Source organism: Neophocaena asiaeorientalis, unplaced genomic scaffold (assembly GCF_003031525.2).
Source record: "Neophocaena asiaeorientalis asiaeorientalis breed wild unplaced genomic scaffold, Neophocaena_asiaeorientalis_V1.1 scaffold30, whole genome shotgun sequence".
NCBI lineage: Eukaryota > Metazoa > Chordata > Mammalia > Artiodactyla > Phocoenidae > Neophocaena > Neophocaena asiaeorientalis.
This window is the reverse complement of record NW_020174923.1, coordinates 9,076,297-9,097,897: the sequence shown is the minus strand read 5'-3', so window position 1 is coordinate 9,097,897 and position 21,601 is coordinate 9,076,297. Positions and strand designations below refer to the sequence as shown.

The 21,601-nt window shown below is 58.7% G+C and overlaps 3 protein-coding genes across 7 annotated transcripts in view; 1 reads left to right on the top strand and 2 right to left on the bottom strand.

The window, feature by feature from the left end:
* Window positions 1-370: 370 nt before the first annotated feature.
* Window positions 371-10,204, bottom strand: CUNH17orf99 (chromosome unknown C17orf99 homolog). The gene is made up of 8 exons (XM_024761019.1): window positions 10,035-10,204; window positions 9,376-9,456; window positions 8,958-9,095; window positions 8,572-8,601; window positions 3,304-3,573; window positions 3,051-3,147; window positions 1,689-1,911; window positions 371-1,031 (listed from the first exon to the last, which is right to left on the bottom strand). The coding sequence occupies exons 1-7, from the start codon at window positions 10,042-10,044 to the stop codon at window positions 1,857-1,859; spliced, it is 681 nt and encodes a 226-aa protein (XP_024616787.1). The 5' UTR covers window positions 10,045-10,204; the 3' UTR covers window positions 371-1,031; window positions 1,689-1,856.
* Window positions 10,116-21,078, bottom strand: TMC8 (transmembrane channel like 8). Of its 5 annotated transcripts, XM_024761014.1 has the most exons (18): window positions 20,946-21,078; window positions 20,155-20,362; window positions 19,821-19,969; window positions 19,325-19,474; window positions 18,951-19,033; window positions 18,284-18,420; window positions 17,855-18,002; window positions 17,325-17,495; window positions 16,885-17,024; window positions 15,289-15,412; window positions 14,848-14,945; window positions 14,482-14,665; window positions 14,196-14,326; window positions 13,948-14,106; window positions 13,448-13,526; window positions 12,987-13,086; window positions 10,414-10,524; window positions 10,116-10,292 (listed from the first exon to the last, which is right to left on the bottom strand). In XM_024761014.1, the coding sequence occupies exons 2-18, from the start codon at window positions 20,304-20,306 to the stop codon at window positions 10,261-10,263; spliced, it is 2,148 nt and encodes a 715-aa protein (XP_024616782.1). In that variant the 5' UTR covers window positions 20,307-20,362; window positions 20,946-21,078; the 3' UTR covers window positions 10,116-10,260. The 5 variants fall into 5 exon arrangements, with proteins under 5 accessions (XP_024616782.1, XP_024616783.1, XP_024616781.1 ...); XM_024761015.1 differs by lacking the exon at window positions 10,414-10,524; XM_024761013.1 differs by lacking the exon at window positions 10,116-10,292 and having other exon boundaries at window positions 10,314-10,524.
* Window positions 21,079-21,081: 3 nt separating this feature from the next.
* TMC6 (transmembrane channel like 6) overlaps window positions 21,082-21,601 on the top strand; it is a 17,387-nt gene continuing 16,867 nt past the window's right edge. Inside the window, exon 1 of the mRNA XM_024761017.1 lies at window positions 21,082-21,156. The gene's annotated coding sequence lies outside the window, so the exon portion shown is untranslated. The remainder of the gene's footprint in view (window positions 21,157-21,601) is intronic.

Below are 21,601 nucleotides of genomic sequence, written 5' to 3'. Positions count from 1 at the left end.
CCAGGAAGAGAGGGTCGCAAGGAGGGCCCGCCCCCCTGCTCCATCCACTCTTTGCCCCTGCACTCCCACCTCCGCCTCCAGGAAGCCCCGCCAGACGCCGTCTGGGCCCCATCTGCCCAAGACCCAGGCTCCTACGCACCTCCTCTCTTCTCCCCCATTCTACTCAAACCCCAGGCCACAGCCTGGACCCCTCCCTGCATGGCCTGTCACTCTTTCCTCCTTTCTGGAGCTAAGCCTGGGATGTGGTCGAGACCACCGCCCCGCCCAGTTTTTCCCGAGCCGGGCCCGGCCCCAGGGCCACGTAGGGCGGTGTGTAGGGCCGACTTCCAGGCTCCAAGATGGTGTGCAGACAGAAACGAAGTTCCCAGGGTGGCCGGCAGGGGGCAGAGTTTAATACAATTCTTTCCGGAAATGGTTCAGAGCGTCCAAACTGGGATGGCTCTAGGTGTGTGTGGGTGGGGAGGGGGGCTGGATCTCCAGGAGCCTCAGGCTGATTCGGCAGGGAGGAATTCCAGACATCATAGTTGCAGGTAAGGATTAATGAGGGGGTGCTGGCCAGGTGGGGCCCAGAGTCCTCCAGGTGAATGGGACGGTGACAGGTCAGCAGTGGAGCCAGAGGACTGGGCCACCAGGAGATGGGGTGCCACTCCAGGGAAGAGGGGAGCAGGGGTGAGGGAGGAAGCAGTGGTCCTGGGTGGGCTGGTGCCTCTGGGCCTTCACATCTACCCCACCGTCTCCCCAGACCTGGATGGACGGTGACGAGCTGCTGAGCGGTGAGGAGAGGGGCCCTCACAGAGCCCCGTCCCCCTATGGACCTCTCCTTCCCCCTACAGCTCCCCCCATACTAAATCCCTCAAACTAGCACCATAAGTATTTGATGAAGAACACCAGCGCTTCGAGAATCCAGGCTGGTGGGGCTTTTCTTCATTCTTTTCTTCACTTCATTTCTTCAAATGGTGGGTCCTTCTATAGGGGACAAGGACCAGGGCTCTCCTGGGGACTCTGCCCAGCCTGCATCTTCTGGTCACGACCTTGATGACAAAGGAGTTGAGACTCCAGGTTAAGCCAGCACACCTCCCAGCCACCCCCTCCCAAGGCCTCCAGGAATTTTATTGGTGGCAAGTGCATCAGTGCCCTGGGCAGGACGAGGGGCGTGAGGCTTAGTCACACCACGAAATAAGGTGGGGGCACTGAATCACCTGGAGGCCAAGTACTGGCCCCTGGTCTGTATACCCCCTGTTATAGAAGGGGAAACTGAGGCTCAGAGAGCTGACATGGCTCGTCCATGAGCCTAGCCTCTGGGACAGACTTGGGAGGGAGGGGCGCAGAGGTAAGACAAGGAGAGTGCCAAGGACTCCTGGACAAAGCCCACCAAAGAGGCTGGCCAGATGTTAGTGAATTGGTCGACCAAACCCACACTGGGGTCCTAGCTCAGGCTGAGACCCCCTGTCTCAGCCAGGGAGGTTTGATTTGCTCAGTCAATAACAAAACGGATGCTGAGACTGGAAGAGCACCAGCTTTCTTCAATGGCCAAAGAATGGAGAAGCGGGAACCTAGTTTGCAAATCAACTCAACCCAATTCAGTTGGAGACACCAAATACGTAGGAGGGTTGGAGTAAAAGGGAGGGGTTTGGAATGAGTGGGAGGAATATTCATGAGTTATCCAAAAACAGGGGTGTGGTTTGGACCTGGAACTGATGCAACTCTCCTTTTCAGTTCTCATAGGGGCTTTTCTGGTTGTCATCATGGTGATCGCCAGCTGTCCAGGTGCTGGTGGGTGTGTCATTTAGCTAACGTATAGAGCGTGTAGTAAGGCTCTAGATCTATTGGAAGTCGAATCCTCCGCCATCTTGAGCCTAGTTGGTTCTAATTGGTTCTTGTTTTTTTTCTGTTTGCTGCTTCCTCCTGAAACTTAGATAAGAGTAATTGGTTTCTCTTCGAGGGAGGGACAGGGGTGTGATTCTGGGGAGACAGCTTTGGTACCAGAGGGGCGGGGAGGATGACCAGGAGACAGAAGTGTCTTAGGAACGAGGGGAGGTGCGAAGTTCGGAGGCAGAGGTGACCGCTGCCAAAGGCCAGGCAGGTGGGGCACACAGAGGCCTGCGTTGCCCAGAGTTGGACAGCACAAAGGCCCTGGTCACTTTACAAGTCAGTGAAGTAATAGCCTTAGAGAGGGGACCCCAGGAGGTCCGGCCCCTGCCTCCGGTCACCAGCTGGAAAGACTGACGGGGTTTCCATGGAGGGCAGAAGCCCCTGGCCCACCCTGGTGCCCCGGAGGCTCCATCCTCCTCAGACCAATAGGGAGTATTGGAGAGAGCCCCACCCAGAGGCAGTGGACTCCACGACAAGGCGGCTAGAGCATGGTCAGGGTCAGATAAAGCTGCCAACGTGCTCCATGGGCACTTGGCACACGGTAGGCCCTAAGTAAACTTTTGCAAGTCATGCATAAGCCATACGGCCCTTTCTTTGCCCTGGTGGTGTTACCGAACTCAAGTTCATGTGCCCATGTGAAGCCAAACAAAACAAAATGTTGGAGTTTGGAGCACAGAAAGTTTTACTGCGGGGCCATGCAAGGGGGACGGGGCAGGGGCGCTCGTGACCCCCCCAAATTCCGAACTCCTCGCGGGCTTTCAGCAAAGCGCTTTTATTGGCCAGGTGAGGGAGGGGAGCCACAGGGTATGTGATCAATTCTCTGATTGGTTGGTCTCACAGAGGTTAACATTATCAATCCTTAGGCACCAGAAGGCCCCTGGGCTACGAACCCGTGATCATCAAGTAGTTAATTTCTTCCATTGGGTCGTGGGTTTTAGCATCTGAAAAATTCAGGAAATATGCCTGAGATACTGTTATCTGGGTACTTCAGAGAGGAGCTACAGCAGAAGATATGGAGGAGGGGTCTGTCCTGGGAAAGCCCCATAGGGTCCTGCTTGGTTCCAACGGCAGCCCTGCCCTACCAAACCACCACCGGCTCTGCCAAGCCAGGGCCCCCGTTGGTCCGCATAGGCCATCAGCAGTTCACTCCTCCCCCACATCCAGCACCCTTTTCCTACCTGATCTGCTTGGTCCAGCTCAGTTTCCAAGAAAAGATGGCTATGATGGAGATGAGGCAGCCAGCCAGCACGAAGGTGGGTCCCTGGGGCAGCTCTCCTGTGAAGGAGGCGGGGGACAGCTGGGCTGGACTTCCGTTAGGCCAGGCCAGGGTAGGCAGGGCTGCGTCAGGGCACCCGTCCCTGCTCTTGGCACCTCCCACTGACCTACTCAGAAGCGCCAGCTGCCCCTCTGGAAACCAAGGGGCCCTCTCACCTGGGGGCACCAGTGTGAAGGGAGTGTGCTGGACGCTGATGTTGTTTTCAGCCTGGCACCGGAACCAGGCCGACGTCTGGTTCAGTGGGAAGGAGAAGTTGGCTGGCTGCCCAGGGTTCCGAGTCTGCTGCATGTGGATGTGCCCGTTCCTCCTGACCAGTCTGTAGGTGATGGGTGGGCTGCCCGAGGACGCCTGGCAGAACACCTCTACCCTGAGGCCTGACCCCCTGTCCAACAGGGTGAAGTCAGCTTGCAGCTGGGACACCGGCTCTGGCAGGGTGGGAGAGGGCGGGAGCACAGGTGTGGCTGGGAGACTTTAATGCCCTCCCCCTAGCCAGTTCCCTCCGTACACACGCCTAATGAGCCTAGGGGCCTAACTGACTGATTGCTCCTCCAGGCAGCCTTCTGGATTGCTCCCTCCGCCTCGCGTCTGAGCTTCTACCCTACTTGCAGTGTATACCATACGATTTCATACATGTATTTGGTTTTATTTTCATGTGGTATATTCTGGGTTGCCAGACTTAGCAGCTAAAAATACAGGACACCCAGTTAATTTTGAATTCAGATTAACAATGAATAAAATTTAGGCAGTCTCTTAAAGATGAGACAGTCCAAAGAGGAAGAAGGAAACCAACATTTAACAAGCACCTTAAGAAAATGCAATTCCTCAAAAAGTTAAAGAATTACCACATGACCCAGCAATTCCACTCCTAGCTATATACCAAAAGAATTGAAAACAGGGACGCTAACAGATACTTGTACACACATGTTCACAGCAGCACTATTCACAACAGCCAAAAGGAAACAGCCCAGATGTCCATCAATGGATGATGGATAAACAAAATGTGGTCCGTCCACATAACGGAAGAGTATTCATCCATAAAAAGGAATGAAGCACTGACACCTGCTACAACATGGATGAACCTTAAAAACATTATGCTGTGGCTTCCCTGGTGGCGCAGTGGTTGAGAATCTGCCTGCTAATGCAGGGGACACGGGTTCGAGCCCTGGTCTGGGAAGATCCCACATGCCGCGGAGCAACTAGGCCCGTGAGCCACAACTACTGAGCCTGCGCGTCTGGAGCCTGTGCTCCGCAACAAGAGAGGCCGCGATAGTGAGAGGCCCACGCACCGCAATGAAGAATGGCCCCCACTTGCCACAACTAGAGAAAGCCCTCACGCAGAAACAAAGACCCAACATAGCCAAATAAATAAATAAATAAAATGTAAAAACCAGGAAAACACATTATGCTGAATGAAACACATCAGACACGAAAGGCCACATATTGTATGATTCTATTCATGTGAAATACCCAGAATTTTTTTGTTTTGCGATACGCGGGCCTCTCACTGCTGTGGCCTCTCCCGTTGTGGAGCACAGGCTCCGGACGCGCAGGCTCAGCGGCCATGGCCCACAGGCTCAGCCGCTCCGCAGCATGTGGGATCCTCCCGGACCGGGGAACGAACCCGCGTCCCCTGCATCAGCAGGCGGACTCTCTGCGCCACCAGGGAAGCCCTCATACTATTTTTTTTTTTCAAACACTCCTTCATGCAAAATCTTTGAAGTTAAGTAAAGCTCTATCTAGAGTTTAATCTACTCTCCGGGGCTCCAGTTTGCAAACTGCTACCAACAATTTCATCAACGTGACTCTGGGGCCCAACAGTCAACGGCTCTTGGGGCCAGAATCCTCCTCCCCCGCCCCCCCCAGGGAAATGTGGGTCCAGGCTTCAGGGTGATGACACTTTTGCTCCCTTCACTGTGGGGAAATGACCTTGACTTAACAGAAATGGAAAGAAAAAGCTGGCCCACCTTCATTTCCATTTCGATGGCCATTAATAGAAGCCTGATTTACATAAGTTCACAGACAGAAGCCACTTTCTTTTTTAGTGCCCTACAGGGTAGAGCACTCAGTTTTTATTCTAACAAGACTTGTGTGGGTCTTTCCTTTTGATTATTTAGTTTATGCATCTAGCCCACCCATAACGAGGGGTCTATCATTTAATTACAAATTCATCATCTGTGTCTGAACATTTGAAGATAGGATGGCACACTCAGAATTTGATGAAGCGACAAGGACACCCTGGGGACCGGAAGCTGAGCCAGGCCAGGGCTGGGGTGATCGAATGGCTGTGCAGAGCCTCCCACTGTCACTAAAGAAAGAGCGAGCGGCTTAGGGCTGTGCCCAGGCTGGGCAGTGGATTGCTGTCCAGCTGGGCTTGGAGGCCCTTCAGGATCGCCCCTACCTCTCCCTAGCTTGTTTCTGTGATAACCCAGAAGCTTGGAGATTGGAGTCCCAACCCTGGAGGCCCAATTCATTAGACCTGAGCTCGGGCCCAGGGATCTCATGAGGGTTGAACAAGCAGCCCATCTATTGAGAGTTGAATTGTGTCTTCCAAAAAGGAAGATGTATTCAAGCCTTAACCCCAGGTACTTGTGAATGGGACCTTATTTGGAAATGGGGTCCTTACAGATGGACTTCAGTAACCCATGCTGGATTAGGGTGGGCCCTAAAGAGAAGAGACAAAGACACACACACACACAGGCCATGTAAAGACAGAGGCAGTTTGCAGTGATGCTGTCACGAGCCAGGGAACGCCAAGGACTACCACAGCCCGCAGGTGAGGCTTCAGATGAAGCCTCCAGAACCAGGAGAGAATCAATTTCTGTGTGGTACTTCATTAGAGCAGCCCCAGGAAACTAGCACAGCCCCCTTACAAGTGAAGCGGGTTTCAGGAGTGAGGGGGAGGGGACAGTTATCAAGATTCCTTTGTACGCACTCACTCGCACTCTGAATCTGTCCTTCGACCGGCCGCTCCCCAGCCCCCACCCCGAACATTGTCTTCTTTCATGGCAGCCCCACGGGAGACCCCAGGCTCCCAGGTCACCCTCATCTTCCTGCCCCACCTTTTCTAGGGCTCTGAAAGTCCCCCTTTACGTCCCACCTCCCCCTGCGCCCTCTGGAAGGCTGGTAGGCTCAGTTGGCACCAAATCCCGGAACCCTCAAGCTTTCCTCTCACATCTCACCTTCTACACCTAATGGAAACCAGCCTCCCCTCCCCCGCGCAGTGCCTGCACCAGTGGTATTTCAGGGGGCGGGGGGTCCTCACAGCCTTCCCAACACTGGCGTGGGATGGCGAGGGCGGGCATCCTCTTGCTATTCCTGGACCACTCTCCCTCCTCCCTCCCTAAACAGCAGACTTGAACCTCATGTCTTCAGACACTGCACCCTGCCCCTCTGGGTTACAGTTACCGAGAAATGCCCACCATCCCTTGAAGATTCTTGTGCCTGGTTCCTGCTACACTCAATACTGCACTTGCCATGATTCTTGGGGATTTCAAAATACACAGAGAGAAACGTTCCAAAATCTTGGCTCTTAACACCCAATATCTCAGGCCCAACCTCGTTCCCATTAGTAGTAATCAGTTGTAAGGCTGCCCTTGACTTCGCCAGTTCCCAGCTGCTCAGACCAAAACCCCCCGAGTCATCTTCCACAGCTCTGTCTTTCCCATCCCAACCCATCTATCAGCAAAGGCCTTCAGAATATACCTTGACCACCTTGCCAGGCCTCCTGGCTATCACCCAATCTCTCCTCTGGATCCCGGGAACAGTCTAAAGGCTCTCTGGGATTCTACCCTTCATCCCCACCCCATCTCTTCTCAACACAGCAGCCAAAATGACCCCAGGAAGAGTAAATCAGGTCAACCCTTCTGCTGTAAACCCTCCCATTGCTATGTCCACAGGGTCCCCCCCTACTCAACACTGCCCCCCCCACCTCATCCAACACTCCCCTGCCCCTGCTTCCTGTGCTCTGGCCACGCAGGCCCTTGTCCAGGCACATCCTGCTCTACCACCTCCTTCGTGTCCTTGCTGGCGTGTCCCCTTCTCAGTGATGGCTTCCCAGTAGATGGTGCCCTCCCTCCCCACCCCCAACCCATGTTCCCTTCCCCTCTTCCCTGCTTGCTGTTCTCTGGGACCTATCACGTTCTAGCACGCTGTAGAATGTGCTTATTTTTATTATCGTCTGTCCCTCCGGCCCCACTAGAATGTAAGGTACGTGAGGGCAGGGATCTCTGTTTTGTTTCTGCACCCACCATCCTGGGGCCTCAAGCAGCGCCTGGCACCAAAGAGATGCTCAACCAGTAATTACTGAACGATTCGGTAAATGAATGAATGAATGATTTGTCAGTCGGCTCCTTAGGAGTTCAGTTAGCAGGACTTGCTGGGCAAGAGTCTGAGCAGAAGTCAGGGGCCGGAGGGGGGTGGACCGGCCCTGCCCAGGTACTTCCCGGAGACCCAGAGGCCAGGGCCCTGCGCTATTCCCCTTTTAGCGGAAACACCATGATGTGTTTGTTTTTAAAGCAAATAAGGAAATGATAGTTGAGCCCGTGCGGCACTCAAGTGAGGTCCACCCTTAAGTGGAATAGAGGCAGCTGCAGCTGCAGCCCTGAGACCAGGGAAGTTACAGGTCCAGACGAGACCAGAGGAAGGGCAGCCGCCCTTGCAGAGATGTGGAGAGGAGGAGGTGACTGACCACCTTGACTTTAAGGGTAACAGGGTCGGAAATGGGGGCAGGGGAGAGGGCAGGAGAAGGAAGGGGAGTGGAAAGACGGAGGCGGCCAAAGCTGAGGGGAGGAGGGACGGCCACCGGGAGCCTCCCCTCTCACCGGCTCTTACACCAGGCGGCTGGTGGAGAGAGGGGCCCTGACACCTTCCTGTTGCCTCTGAGAGTCAGGCAGTTTCCCCTTTGCTGGACCTCAGGGAGGGGGGAGTTGGGGGAGCCCAGACTTCCTCATTCTCTCACTCGCCCTCCTCCTGGGCCAAGGCACCCCACCAGAATGCCCCCAGCCTGCCCTGGGGTCACACCCACCCCGAGGGGCTTCTGCTACAGATCAGGCACTCAGAGTGATTGGGGTACACCTGCCCGGGACACGCCCTCTGCCCGCCTCCGCTGGTAATACCCGCCCCCCCCACCACACACAGCCCAAGGGGAAGCCAAGCACTCTCCTTGCCCCCACGTCACTGTCCCCACCGGCTGCCTGTTGTCCCGCCCACTCCCACCTCCTGCAGAGCTTTCTCTTCTCCAACCCTCCGGGGCCCTGCAGGGGTTGAGGCTGGGGTCCAGAACCTTCCAGTGGTCTAGCAGCAGACGCCACTCACCCGCAACACCCTTCCCCCCGGCCGGCCAAGGCCTCTACCGTGGGTGGGGCCTCTGACTCCAGGGTCCCCATCTGGGGGTACTCCGCCCTCCAGCATGCTGGGAAACTCACCTTTCTCCTGCTTCGCGGAGCTGCTGGTGGCTGTAAGAGAGGGGAGGGCGGTTAGGAGAGACCAGGGTGGAGGGGAGGCCAGAGCCCACCCAGAGAGCCTCGTCCTGAGCCCAGAAGGAGGCCCAGGACTCCACAAGCACCTTCACTCACAGGAGCTCTTTGGCGCCCGGAGCGTTTCGTACCATCAGCCCATTCCGCAGATGGGTAGAGTGGGCCCAGAGTGGTGACGCAATAACTGGCTGCTCTGAGACTCAAGCCTAAACCTTCCCCTCTCTGTCCTGTGCTTCCAGAGGTGTCTCCTGTGCTCCCTAGACCCCTGGACCCTGAGTCTGCCACCTCAAGGCCCTGGCAGCAGCCCCCTCCCACCATGTCCCTGGGCAGCTCACCTAGCGCAGCCAAGCAGAGCAGCCGCAGGACTCTCATGCCTCTGCCGCGTGGGACCCTCAGCCAGGAGAGCAAGAGCTTCCTCGAGCGAGGCCACCTCCACTCCAGAGCCTCTGGGTACCCCCTGGGTGGGTGCGTGCCTGCAGCGGGGAGATAACCGGGATGCCACAGCGCCCCAGGGCTGGGCCCAGGACAGCGACTCTCCCCACACCCCCAGGGAGTTAGGAGGGGCCAGGAGCCAAACCAGGGCTCACAGTCGCCGCCACTGCCGAGCTGTAGGATCCCCGGGGTAGAAGATGTCCGTGTCCTCACCCTGGAGTCCTCACCGGGACCCCGCCCCCACCCCAAGGTGGAGGCACTGGTAGCCAGCAAGGGGGAATTAAGCTTGCTAGCCCACTGATTTTGAGATGAGAGGATTATCCCAGATTATCGAGGTGGGCCTGATGTAATCACGAGGGTCCTTCTGAAGAACCGGTGGGTTGGACCCCTCAGGGCTGGGGGCTCAGGGCAGAGAGAAGAGAGGGAGCAGGTAAGGTGGGACTAGGACCCATCCAATCCCACAGAGGCTTTTTTTTTTTAAATGAATGAAGTGACTTTATTGAAACACTCCCTGTTTCTACACTGACACAGCTGCATATGTGTTTTTCTCCTGCTATCACAGAACGTGGAGCTTTGATTTGTACACAGGTGCCTTCCTCAGGGAGGATGTCCCACCCCCAGGGAACAATTTGCTTCCTGTGCGGGCTCTTCTCTCCTACAGAGCCTCACAGGTCAGTGGCACTCACATCCCCAGCACAGCCCGGGAACCGGCACCTGACCCAAGGCAGGCCAGTTACAGCCCTGCCCTGGGGCCCCTAGGCCCGGCTCAGGGGCACCCACTGAGGCCTGGGCGTGTTGGGAAGCTGGTCTGGTGGGATGACCCTGCCCAAGCCTGGGCACAGTGTCCTGGAGCTCCCCTGAGGACTAGCTTTGTCAGCTCGGTGGTCCCTTCTCCTCAGTGGGCAAGAATCAGCGTCTGTCCCTTGCCACCCGGAGTCCTGACTCGCACCCCTGGGGATGTGCTCTGGGGACCCACCTACCTCTCTGCATTTGGGCAAAAGCTAATCTTCTCTTAGTTTTCCTAGCGAAATTCCCTTCCAGAAAGTCTGTTCTCACTCTGCCGGGAGGGGTGTGTGGAAGGAACTGATGACTGAAGGCAGTCAGAAGGGTCCCCTCAGCTGTGGGCAATCTGTTGCCTGAAGTCCCAGAAGCTCGAGGTTTTTCCTCTACGTTGTGCTCAGGGCTTCTGATTCGAGCTGAGGCAGCTCATGAGGAGCCTCCGCCTTTTATCGGTGTGTCTGGGGAGCCAGAGTCAGAGCAGAGAATGGTGGGTGGACTCGAGGGACAATTCCCCCAGGCCTTGGTGGGACCGGGGGCATCTCTACTGCCTCACCCTGACTACCCGTCTCCAGCCATCACCTGTGTGCCCCATCAAATGAGGGCTGTTTCTCTGAGCTGTTCTGCGCCTCTTCTCCACAGGCTGCAGGTGTGACAGCACTGAGTAGGTTGCCCCAGGTGAGTCCAGGTCACCTAGATGGAGCGGAGTCAGGGTGTCCTCAAAGCTCCCCTGTCACCCACTAGACTGACATTTCGTGATTCCTGCCCACCGAGGGCCAGTCTCCTCTATGATAAATGGCCTTACCAGCACCTCCTTGCGTCACTTTCCTGGGAGGGTCCCCTGGGTGGGAATCTGTGCTGGGCTGCCTTGGCCAGAGTAGCTGGGAGCCCTCTCAGGGCTGGGTGGGGAGAGTCCGGGACCCCCCCGCCCAAGGTGGAGGCACTGGGGCTCCTGCACCTGGAGAGACCCTGGCTTCACTTACTGCAATAACCCCACGGGCCTCTCCCTGCCCACGTGTGTCTTCTTTGCTGCTGGTAGACGCTCAACGTTACCGGACCCCCGGGCTCTCCAAGCCCAGCCATAGGTGTGCTGGTTCCGCCTTCACTCTGGTTGTCCTCCTGGGCCCCAGAGCCCAGTCTAGAGGCCTCAGAGTCCCAGTTTCCACAGCTCAGGCCCGCCCGGCCCGTCTCTACACCATGGCTCAGGCCGTTCCTCTGCCTTCACCTCCTGTCGAGTCCTCCATCCCCCAAGGCCCCGCTAGTCGCCCACTCCACGAATCCCTCCTGCTGACTGCGACGGCTCCCCCCTGAGCCCCAGGTTGCCTCGCTGGGCCAGCACGGTCACAGGGCCATCAGGGCCCCTTCCCATCTCTCCCACTTTGCTCCTTTAGGCCAATGACCATGTTGTAATAGGGCCTCAACTGCTCTCCTAGGAAGGACACTATATAAGTAACTGCTCATTCAATCCTCACAACCACGCAGAGGAGGGTGGTGTCATCCCCAGGCTTTGGTCAAGCAAACTGAGGCCCCGAGTTTGAGTTCCTCAAGGTCCCGAAGCTCGTCCCCCTCACATCCGGTGATGCACTTGGCGGGTTCTCTGAAGGCACGTGAAGGTGATGAGATGGACCTGGATGCCTCAGTGCTGCAGGTTCTCCCGCTTCGCACCCAACAGCCTCACCCCCGGGGGCTCATTAAACCACATCGCTGGGCTCCACCCTTAGAGGAGGTGCGGTGGGGCCTGAGAACTGGCTTTTCTAACAAGTTCCCAGGTGATGTTGGTGCTGCTGGTCCGGGACAACACGTTGACCCTAAGCTGCTAATTAACAACGTGTGTCGCCTTCTTTGGGGCCAGACTGGTTGCCCTCCCCAAGCTGAGCACGTAGCTCCCCGTGCCTCCCGCAGTCTCATCACCAGCCCCAGAACAGGGCCCGGCACTTGTTGACAGGCAGATGGGTCATGTGATGCTGGGTGAGTGAGAGAGAGGGACAGCGACAGGAGGAGCTGAACCAGCCAAGACTGCAATGACCACGTGAAGCCCCTGGACTGAGGGCGCCGGGCCAGAGCCGCCCAGATGCCGGTGTCTAGGCTGGGAATCCAGCCAGGCGCTGGCCTCCTGCTGCTGGAAGTAGAGCCTCATCAAGCACGTCCTGGGGTTTCTCCTGACCTTCCCTCCTGACGGCTCTTTAGGCCAGCAATCCTCAACCCTGGCTGCCGGTGAGAGTCACCTGGGAGCTTTAGAAAGTCCAGATGTCTGGCTGCTGGCTGCACCTGGACCAATTGCGTCAGAATCGCTGGCACAGGGCCAGCATCTGACGGGGCTTCTCAGGAGTTCTCCGAGGCTGAGAACCACAGATTGAGAACCTCTGCAGCCTCGGCACCGGAGGCTTGGGAATCTTGGATGCAGCCCTGCCTTCCTGGGCAGCGGGCTCCGCTACCTCCCGGGGCCCACACTCGGAGTGTCTCCTGATGCAGGTCAGATCTGAGCTCTGCCCCTTGCTGACTCATAACGCCTGTGGGTCTCAGTGGTCTCACAGGTGAAGGAGGAATTACAGGAGGTTGTGTAGGGTGCCTGCAGTCAGAGCACAGTAAGCCCCCACTGTTTGCTCTCACTGCGGCCAGGCCTTCCCCTTCCCGCAGGTGGAGGTCTCTGGACTTTTATAATGGTACTGCCCAGGATAAACAATTCCTGAGCACTGCCAACGGGTGTGTATTTATAAACTGCATTCATGGGTTACTATACTAACATATTATGCATATTATAAAACATTCAACAAAAATAGAAACTTTTAAGGATTGAGATAAAAATATAAATACAAGTTCCCATATTTTCTTCTTGACGCCCCTAGGTATATGCACCCCACCTTGGGGCACCCTGCTGGAGGGCCCACTGAGAGAGGCGGTGGTCACCTGGGGTCACGAGCGTGGGGCGAGGGGTCAGGAAGTGGGGAGCTGCACACGGGGCCCTGGGGAAGCTCCGGGCGGTGGTGGGGGTCGGTGCTACAGCTCCGAACCGCTGGGGAAGCGGCAGCTACGGACGGGGACCCGGACACCGCGCAACCCGGCAGGATCCTCAAGGGAGGGTTCCGGCCTGGGGGCCCTGGGTCCCGGGGAGCCCGGGCACGGGAATCCGGGACAGAAGGATCTCGGGCGCGAACCTCGGGAGTGAGGGGACTCAGGCCCCAGAGAGTCGCCGGAGCCCGGCTCCGAAATCAGCCGCGACAGGTCATCCACCAGGTGCCACTTCTCCTGCACTTGCTGGGGCGGAAGAGGGGAGCGAGCGGCCGGTTTACGAGCGGCGCCTCCTCTCACCAGCTGCCGCGGGAGAAGCGGCCACCTTCCATCCCGCCCCAGCCCAAGGCCACGCCCCATCAGGTCCCGCCCCAGCCTGGCCAGAGACCACGCCCCCGCCAGTTTCACCTCCTACTTCGGCCCAAGCCCACACTCCCATTAAACCGGGTCCCCAAGCCTAAAGCCACATTCCTGTTGACTGGTTCCCGGCCGGAGGCACCGGTTCCCTCCCTCCACCTTCCCCGCTTCTATCCGCGGCCTGAGGCCACACTCCCGACAGGGTCTTGCCCGGAGTCCGTGACCCCTCCCCAGTCCGGCGGACACTCACCCACACCAGTTGTTTCCGGAGCCCCCGGATGGCCCTCGCGCTGGCCTGGGACTGGGAGACGCACACGGTCAGGACAAGGCTTTGGATAGACGGGGATGCTAGGTCAGTCAGCCCCCTACTTCCTCCTTCCCCACCCCAGTCTTAAAAACCACCTCCCGGGGTCTTCTCTCTTCCAGGTTCCTAGACACCGCTTTCTCTCTCCTCTCCTTCCTCCCACTGGTCGCTCAGCCCCTCTCCTCTAAATGGTAGTAAGAATAACAAGCGCGGCAGGCTCACAGCGTGTCTGCACCAGGCAACGTGCTTCCCCAGTGGACACTTAAAGTGCCCGCTTTACAGGTGGGGGCCTTCAGGGGCTGCCCAGGGGCACAGGGCAACCCCCAGGACACGTGCCCTTGGGCCCCTGGCTCCCTGCGACCTTGGGCTCTCCTTGTCTGGCCCCCAGATCCCATGAGACTGGCTGGGAGTGCCCCTCCCTCGGCCCCTGCTGCCCTGAAAGGCACCTGAGCAGGATGAGGAGGGGGAAGCTGAAGGCGTGGGAGCCCAGGTAGTGGAGGATGCGCTGGCTAGGGGGTGGGAGCCGGAGGGCCACCAGCTCTGGGACCACCTGCCAGGGGGCTGAGTAGTTGGTGAAGAGGCCACAGTCCCAGGAGGAGCGGATGCTGGGGAGAGACCGCCAGAGGAGGGCCGGTGTCAGTGCTCGGGTGACGAGCTGCCGGCCCGGCAGCCTCAGCCCGTCTGCTCCCCTCACCTGCTGACCACATAGCCCAGGGGCACAGCGGCCAGAAGCAGGCCCAGGATGAGCACCAGCTGGAAGAAGAAGATGGTGCTGGAGGCGCGGAATGGCCGAGGGGATGCCCTGGAGTTCCTCAGCAGGGTGTACTAGGGAGCGAGCAAGGACACAGGGGCCTCAGTGCAGTGTGCAGATGGGAGGTGCCCGGCGGGGCAGCAGCAGGAGTTGAGGGCTGCTCTGCTGAAGGCGCTCGAGGTGCCCACACAGGTGCGGCCCTGCTCCCTCCCAGCCCCTGAGCCCTCACCTTCTTGATATAGAAGGTGAGGAAAACGAAGATGCTGTTAAGCAGGGGCAGCAGGGGGCAGTAGAAGAGGCCCATCCAGGTGACCGTCTGTCCCTCCACGATGTCCAGCACGTTCTTGGGCAGCAGGAACTCCTCCCGGTCCAGCCAGGCCCAGAACCGGCCCGAGAACCGCTCCACCAGCAGCCTGGGGGAGGGGAGTGCCCAGGTACCCACCACCCAGAAGTGTGTGGACCTCGTCGGTCCTGGCTGTGGACCATAACACACTCACACGGTAACAGGCATGTAGAAGCGCTCACCCCTGGCTGTGGCCACTGGCCACCCCCAGACACGCCCACTCCACCCCCGTAGTGTCCCCACGTGGCTCACCTCCTAGGCAGGCTGACAAGGAAGGTGAAGGCCACCGTGAGGAGGAAGTTGAAGATGCTGAGTTTGTACAGCTCCACCCCCACCGAGTTCTCCCAGCACTGGTCAGAGGGGGCATCTGTCACTACCCTCGGTCCCCAACCGCCCCTCACCCACCCGCTGGGGGACTCTGTGGTCTAGGAGCCTTGCCTGGAGTCTGATATGATTGCTAAGTTAAAACCCGGGCCTGGGATAAGATTTCAGCAGACAACGCCCACAGTCTGGGCTGCCTTTCTGCACAGCGCAGAATGTGATGTGAATGACGCCCCCTGGAGGTGACTGCTGGGTGGGCAACTCTGCCCACAGCCTCTCACAAAGGTGAGACCCTGAGAAGGACGAGGAGATCAAAGAGGTGGGGCTTTGCAGAGGACAGGAGGGACAGGCCCTGATGGAGTCACCGGCCACCTGGTAGTCACATGCGTTGTAGCCGTAGGACTCACAGCTGGTCTTGTTTCTGCCAAAGCACAGCAAAGTCTGGCCCAGCGAGAAGGAGAACATTCCCAGGCTGGCCAGCTTCAGCACCACACACCTGGGGGTCAGGGGAGGGGGCGGGGACTGTGTCAGCGGAGGAGCCCAGGTACATGGCACATCTACTCAGGACACAGGTGTGGCTGACATCTGCATGAACTCAAGTCTCTCCCGGGCCCAGCCCCCTCGAAACCCAGAGCCCAGCCTCCTTCCAAACTGCTCCATGCGTGGCAATATTTCCCAAAGTGCGTTCCCTAGAATCTTGGTCTCTAGATGATTCACAGGAGAAAGGTTCTGTTTACATCAGTTTGGGAAACACGGCAGTCCAGCCATCCTCCCCCCACACCCAGCTTGGAGATTCACAGGCACATACGTGCTTTTATATCATTAATGCAGGTGAGCTCTCTCTTCTAAGGCCTATTAATGCTCTAGTCCGTTTACACCGTCCATGTATCACAAACACGTGCATGCATACTCCTGAATCATATGTAACTGGATCACACAGGTAGGGTGGCCTAACCCCAAACGATTGCCTGCACGTTATATCAGAGTGTGGACTTTCTTTTTTTTTTTTTTTTTACTTTTTGTCCATACTTTGCAGCACGTGGGATCTTAGTGTCCCGACCAGGGATCGAACCCGCGCCCTCTGCATTGGAAGCACGGAGTCTTAACCACTGGACCGCCAGGGAAATCCCATGAAGTGTGGACTTTCAAGGCTGATACACGGCCGGAGCCTGGCTGGGAACAGTGGTTCTTGTGTTGAGGAAGGCAGGGGTGGTGGGGGCTTATTTTTATCTTCCATCCTTTTGAGCATTTTGAATTTTTTTTTTTACCATGTGCACGTGCTATTACCCACTCCAAAAATAAAATTTCAAAGCAAACACAGTCTACCTCGGAATGGGTAGATACGCAGAATGGGCTCCGGACAGCTTCTGTGCCAGGGAAGCCCAAGGAAAAGCAGACCCTGCCAAGTGAGGGGTGGGTGGCAGACGGAAAGAGAACCTGGGCTGGAGCTGTTGTGTGTGTGGGGTCCTGTGGGTGGGTGGGTCCAAGGCAGGACCCAAGTCCTGGGAGAGGAGACAGAGCAGAGCCTGGGGGCGGAGGACGGCTTGAGTTTGAACCTGCACCCAGCAGGCATGGGGAGCCTCCCTTGGCCAAGGCGCTTGACCCTTTCAAACCTCAGTGTCCTCATCTATCCAGTGGCAGTGAGGATGGTCCTAACTTCACAGGTCACGTGAGGGTGTCAAGGTGAGGGGTGTAAACCCTCAGGGCACATGGGAGGGAGCTGTGTTCCTAGGTAGGTGACTGTGGTACCCAACGTGCCCTGGCAAAAACAGTCACTGGCTTGCTTTGGATGGTGGGGACTGGAGAACCTTAGACCGGGGCCCCCCAGACTGTGTGTGGGAGCAGCTGCCTGCCTTCCCTTGCACGGGACCCCTGATGCCAGGTGATAACCAAGACAGGCGGCAGAACACAGCCCTTCCATGCCCTCCACACTCCGTCCCACCTGTCACCCCCCCAGGTGTCACTCACCAGATAAGGGTGAGGTTGACCTCAGTGTTGGGAGGGTAGTTTTCCAGCTGCACCAGGAAAACAAACAGCAGGGGACCCAGAAAGTTGACCAGGGCGATGACCCCAGGGGGCAGGTACTGGAGCAGCAGAAACAGGGACTCCTGTGGGGAGAAGTGGATAAGGGGGTGCCGCGGGCTGGGGGGCCCCCAGCGGCTCCCCCATCCCCTACGACCCCCTTCAAGTGTAACTCTGGTGCAGGTCCGGAATCTGGAAGCCCACGGATTATTCCCAGTGGCAGCAGGGGGTATCCACAGGTAGAGCCTGTCTGACTTGGTTATGACTTTGGGCAAATTGCTTTAACCTCTGTGAGCCTCGGTTTCCTCTTCTGCAAAGCGGGACCATCCCGTCTCCTCCCCCAGGCCTGGCCAGGATTAAATAAATGCATGTCAGTCGCCTGGCACCTCCTTGTTGTCCTGCGAGTACTTGGTGGCCCAGAAGATAGCACTGATGGCCCCAACCACCAGAAGCCCGATGAGGATGTTGACCCGCAGGTAGGTGAGCAGGTGGCAGGCCCTCTGAGCCCGGGTCTGATGCTGTACCATCAGCAAGTGACGCCCCTCCTCCAGCTCCACCTGTCATGGGGGCAGGGGCAGGGGCACAGGTGGGTTACGGCTGGCCCAGGGGGAAGGGGAGGGGGCTGGCAAACAGCCCCAGGTCGGTGTGCATGGGGAGAAAGGCTGCCAGGCTCTAGGCGAGGCTGGGGTGACGCTGAGGCGGGGACAGACGGGCTGGTTTTGTCCAGAGCACCCCCAGAGTACCGTGCAGGTGAGCGCTCACACCCAGACACGGCACAGCCCCCGCCTCCAGCTGGAAAACCGTGTGCGCACACACACACACACAGACACACTCAAGCCACACACTCATACAGTCTCACGTGCTCTCACACTCATTCACTCTCACAACTCACACTCATGCACATCCTCACACACACCTTGAACTCGTTGCTGATCTCATGCTTCTTGATGGTGGCTGCCTCCTGCCCCTGGATGCAGAAGTCCCAGGAAGAGAAGACCTTGGCGCTGAGAGGTGACCTGTAGTCCTGGCCCAGGAACATCTTCTGTGGCAGCCCCTTCACCATCCTGGAGGGGGCAGAGGCCAGGGCTCAGCCTCGGCTCGGCTCTGATCTGGGATGGGAAGTCCCAGGCAGCCCTAAGTGCAGCCTTTGGCCTCGGCCTGGGTGGGGGGGTGGGGACACAGGAGCGGTGGCCCCGCTCCTGAGGTCTGCAGCTGGGGATGCAGAGTTCCGGCCCTGGAACCTCCATTGGCAGGGACTCCCTGCCAGCTTGGGGGTACCACGCCAAGCAGGGGTGATCAGGGAAGACCCCCTGGAAAGGGGTGGAGGCAGGGGCTCTGCTCTCACTGCCGTAGAATCCCACAGAAGCAGAGGAGCAGGCAGGCCAGTGGGCTCAGTAAGTAGGCCAGGCGGATGCTGTATATTGAGCTGCTCTCAGGCCCCGCTCGGTACGCGCCGTAAAAGAGATAGGTGTTGTTGAAGGCCTGGGGATGTCAGACAATGACAAGTGAGCCAGGCTGTGTGCTAAGTGTTTTCTTGCTGTTAACACATTAGCCCTCACAGTGACCCCATCAGGTAGAGAATAAGAGTATCCCCATTTCACAGAGGCTCAGAAGGGTTGGGCAACTTGCCTAAGGACACACAGCTTAGAAGAAGAGCCAGGACTGGAACACGGGAGCCCGCACGGTAACCACCCAGTGGCTTCCAGGGATGAGGGCAGGGTGGTGCTTATCCCAGAATCCTGGACACTTTTTCCCTTCTTGTCCTTCAAACCCCGACCCCAGCTGGGCTCTGAGGGCCGTGGGCACATATCCATGGGCCTGGGCTGTGCACAGTGGCCTCAGCCTCTCTCTGACCCCACTGCTGACCCAGCCAGCCTGTCTGTGGAGGATCGTCTCCCTAGAAGCTAACGTGCCCTTGGAGGGGTGAGGGTCCTCTTAGACTGGGGTTCCCTGAGGCTAGATCACCAGGTTCCCCAGCCTCCCTGGTCCACAGCCAGTACAGACCCACTCACCCTGCCGGTTAAAACATTCCAAAGTAGATTGTTGAACTTGGGAACACCAGTCTGGGGTTGGTGGCCACCAGGACACTGGAGGGCTGTCGAGGAGGGAGAGGGGTCCAATAGGCAAGGGTCCCCAAGGCATAGGTGAGACTCTGCCCCTCTCACTCCATAGCCTCCAATCTCAGGAGGCCTGAGCAGGGTCATGAGGGCATGTCAGGAGGCCTGTTATGCAAAAGGCGAGATCGAGTAGAGCCTCATGGCTGGACCCAAGCAGGACGATGCCCAGGGTTTGGACACAGAGGGTTGGGGCTGTCCCAGTGGACCAGGCCCCACAGGGTTCAGCTGGGCTCGGGGGGCACTGTTCCCTCCGTGGGCCAGGCACTCACTGAAGTTCAGAGCAGGTCCTCTGTCAGGGGGGCGGAGCCAGGTCAGGGGCAGCAGGACGAAGCTGGTGGTCAGAAGAAGGGTCAGGAGGTTAAGCAGCAGCAGGAAGCGAAGGAAGGTGAAGTAGGACTGGATTCCGGTGCCGAAGAGGCCTGCGGGGAACAGCAGGTGGGTCCGGAGGCGCCGAGCCGTGGGCCCAGCTGATAATCTGAGGGTTGTGGGGTGTGGGTGAGCAGCCTCGCAGGGACCTCAGTGTAACGGCCAGTCCTGGAGGCTGGCCTAGCAGTACCTCTAACAGCCACCAGGGGTGCCATCATCCACCAAGGTTTGAAGGGAGGCTCTGGGGGCAGAGGGGGATGTGTGAGGAAGGCGGGGTGGGTTGGTGCGGGTGGAGAGGTACAATGGCCAGGGGGATAATGCCCTCCTCTGGTTTCCAAACTAGACATTGAGACTCCAGAGAGGGATGGCAGGAGGTGGGGATTGGGGTTCGGGTCCTACCCCCGATCTCGTAGAGAGCCCCCTCCCAGAGACCACAGCCCCGGGCCAGCCGCCGTGCTGCCTCCCCCAGGCGCCGTCCTGCAGTCTGCTGCCTGCGACGCCACTGCTGCCAGCACGAGGTCTTCACCCCCTCAGGCTCCCGCAGCTGCCTGGGATGGGGTGGTGATGGGAGGGGTCCCTGAGTCACCCAGCATGCCCACCTGGCCAGGCAGAGCATGGGCCAGGGAGTCTTCCCACTGCTGGTGATTTCCACCCCCCCAACCAACAGTTGCATCCTCTCCCCACCCCCACTGCTCCTCCTCCGCTGTGTTCGGCAGGGTGTTCGGGCACCCACCGGATGAAGCGCTTGTCCACCATGGCGTAGGGCAGCACCCGCACAGGTTCCTGGGAGGAGCACAGCCGCTCCATCTCCTGCTCCCACAGCTCCTCGCCGGCCGGCTCAGGTTCTGGCTCCCCTGAGGCCTGCACCGACCACTGCCTCAGCATCTCTGCGATGGGGTTGAAGTTGGGGTTGTAACGCTTCCCCCTCCTGGGAGGGGATGCTGTTGGAGGAGATCTGGCTCAGTCTCCAGCCACATCTCAAAGCAACGTATGGCCTCAGTTTCCCCATCTGTCAGACGGGGAGAAAGGTCCAAAGGGCTCGGAAAGATGGGACGTCACAAACAAAGCCAAGGCCAGGTGTGGGCACAGTTAAGTGCGGTGGAGCCCAAGGCCCGCTCTGCCCCACCTCAACCGGTTACCAGCGGCCGCAGCCCTTCCCCATCGCCCCCTGGCAAGGGACAATTCCACGTGCCGATTCTCCCATTGGGAAGACCTCTCTGCCGCAAACCCCAGCAGTTCCCTGGATTCAGCATACTGCAACACCTCGAATCTGGACGTGTTGGGACCTCCTCTGTCTTCTACCTGGTGGTCCAGATCCCGGGGCTGGGTCCACCCCGGCCCCCCATGGAACCCAAATGGGGAAGCGTGGCTACAGCCCCGGCCGTGGGAAAGGAAGGAAGGGACCCCTCTGCCCCTCAGCAGCGGTTCTCACCCCTTCCCCGCCAGCTGCCAGCAGCTCCTCGGCCTCAGTTCCCTCTTCCACCCCCTCACGATCCCCCTCCCCTCACTCTGCACCCAACTCACCTGGGGACAAGGGACAGAGAGACCGTCCTCCGACTGGCTCCCGCCACTCCCGGCGGGGCTGCGAGAGAGCCGAGGGGAGGGGTCACATGACAGGAACCCCAGCACCCCTAGCCGTCGCCTCCCCGCACTCCTCTCACCCCGCCTCCGGCACTTCCTCCGCGCTCCACTGAGGCCCGCGCTTCCTGAGGGGGCGCGGAGCGCCAGCAGGCAGGTGAGGCGCTGCGCGTGCGCGCTGGGCGGGGGTCGGGCCCTTCCTCTCCCCACGGGGGACCCGCGGCTCCTGGGCCGAAGGTCTGACCCTGCGGGGCTGCGGTCGGCTGGGCGCAGGCCCCGCCCCTTATCCGCCGGTAGCCCCGGCTCCGCTCGGCTCAGAGGGCGCGATAGTGCAATAACTTAGGGGGTGGGTCCGACCACTCAGGGCTGCTCGATTTTCAGAGGCCCTAGGCGTTATTTCTCAACTTCCCGCCTCGATCTTTGGCACTTAAGCCTAAGCGGCCCAGCGCCTGGCCTATAGGAAGCGCTCAGGAACCCGCTGCACTCATGCCCCGCCCCGGCGAGTTGTCTCGGCCCTTTCTCTCTCTTGGGACCCCCCTGGGAGGCCCCGCGGTCCTGTCCTTCCAACTCCCTCTCCGCCTCCCCCCTCATCCCTAAAGAGC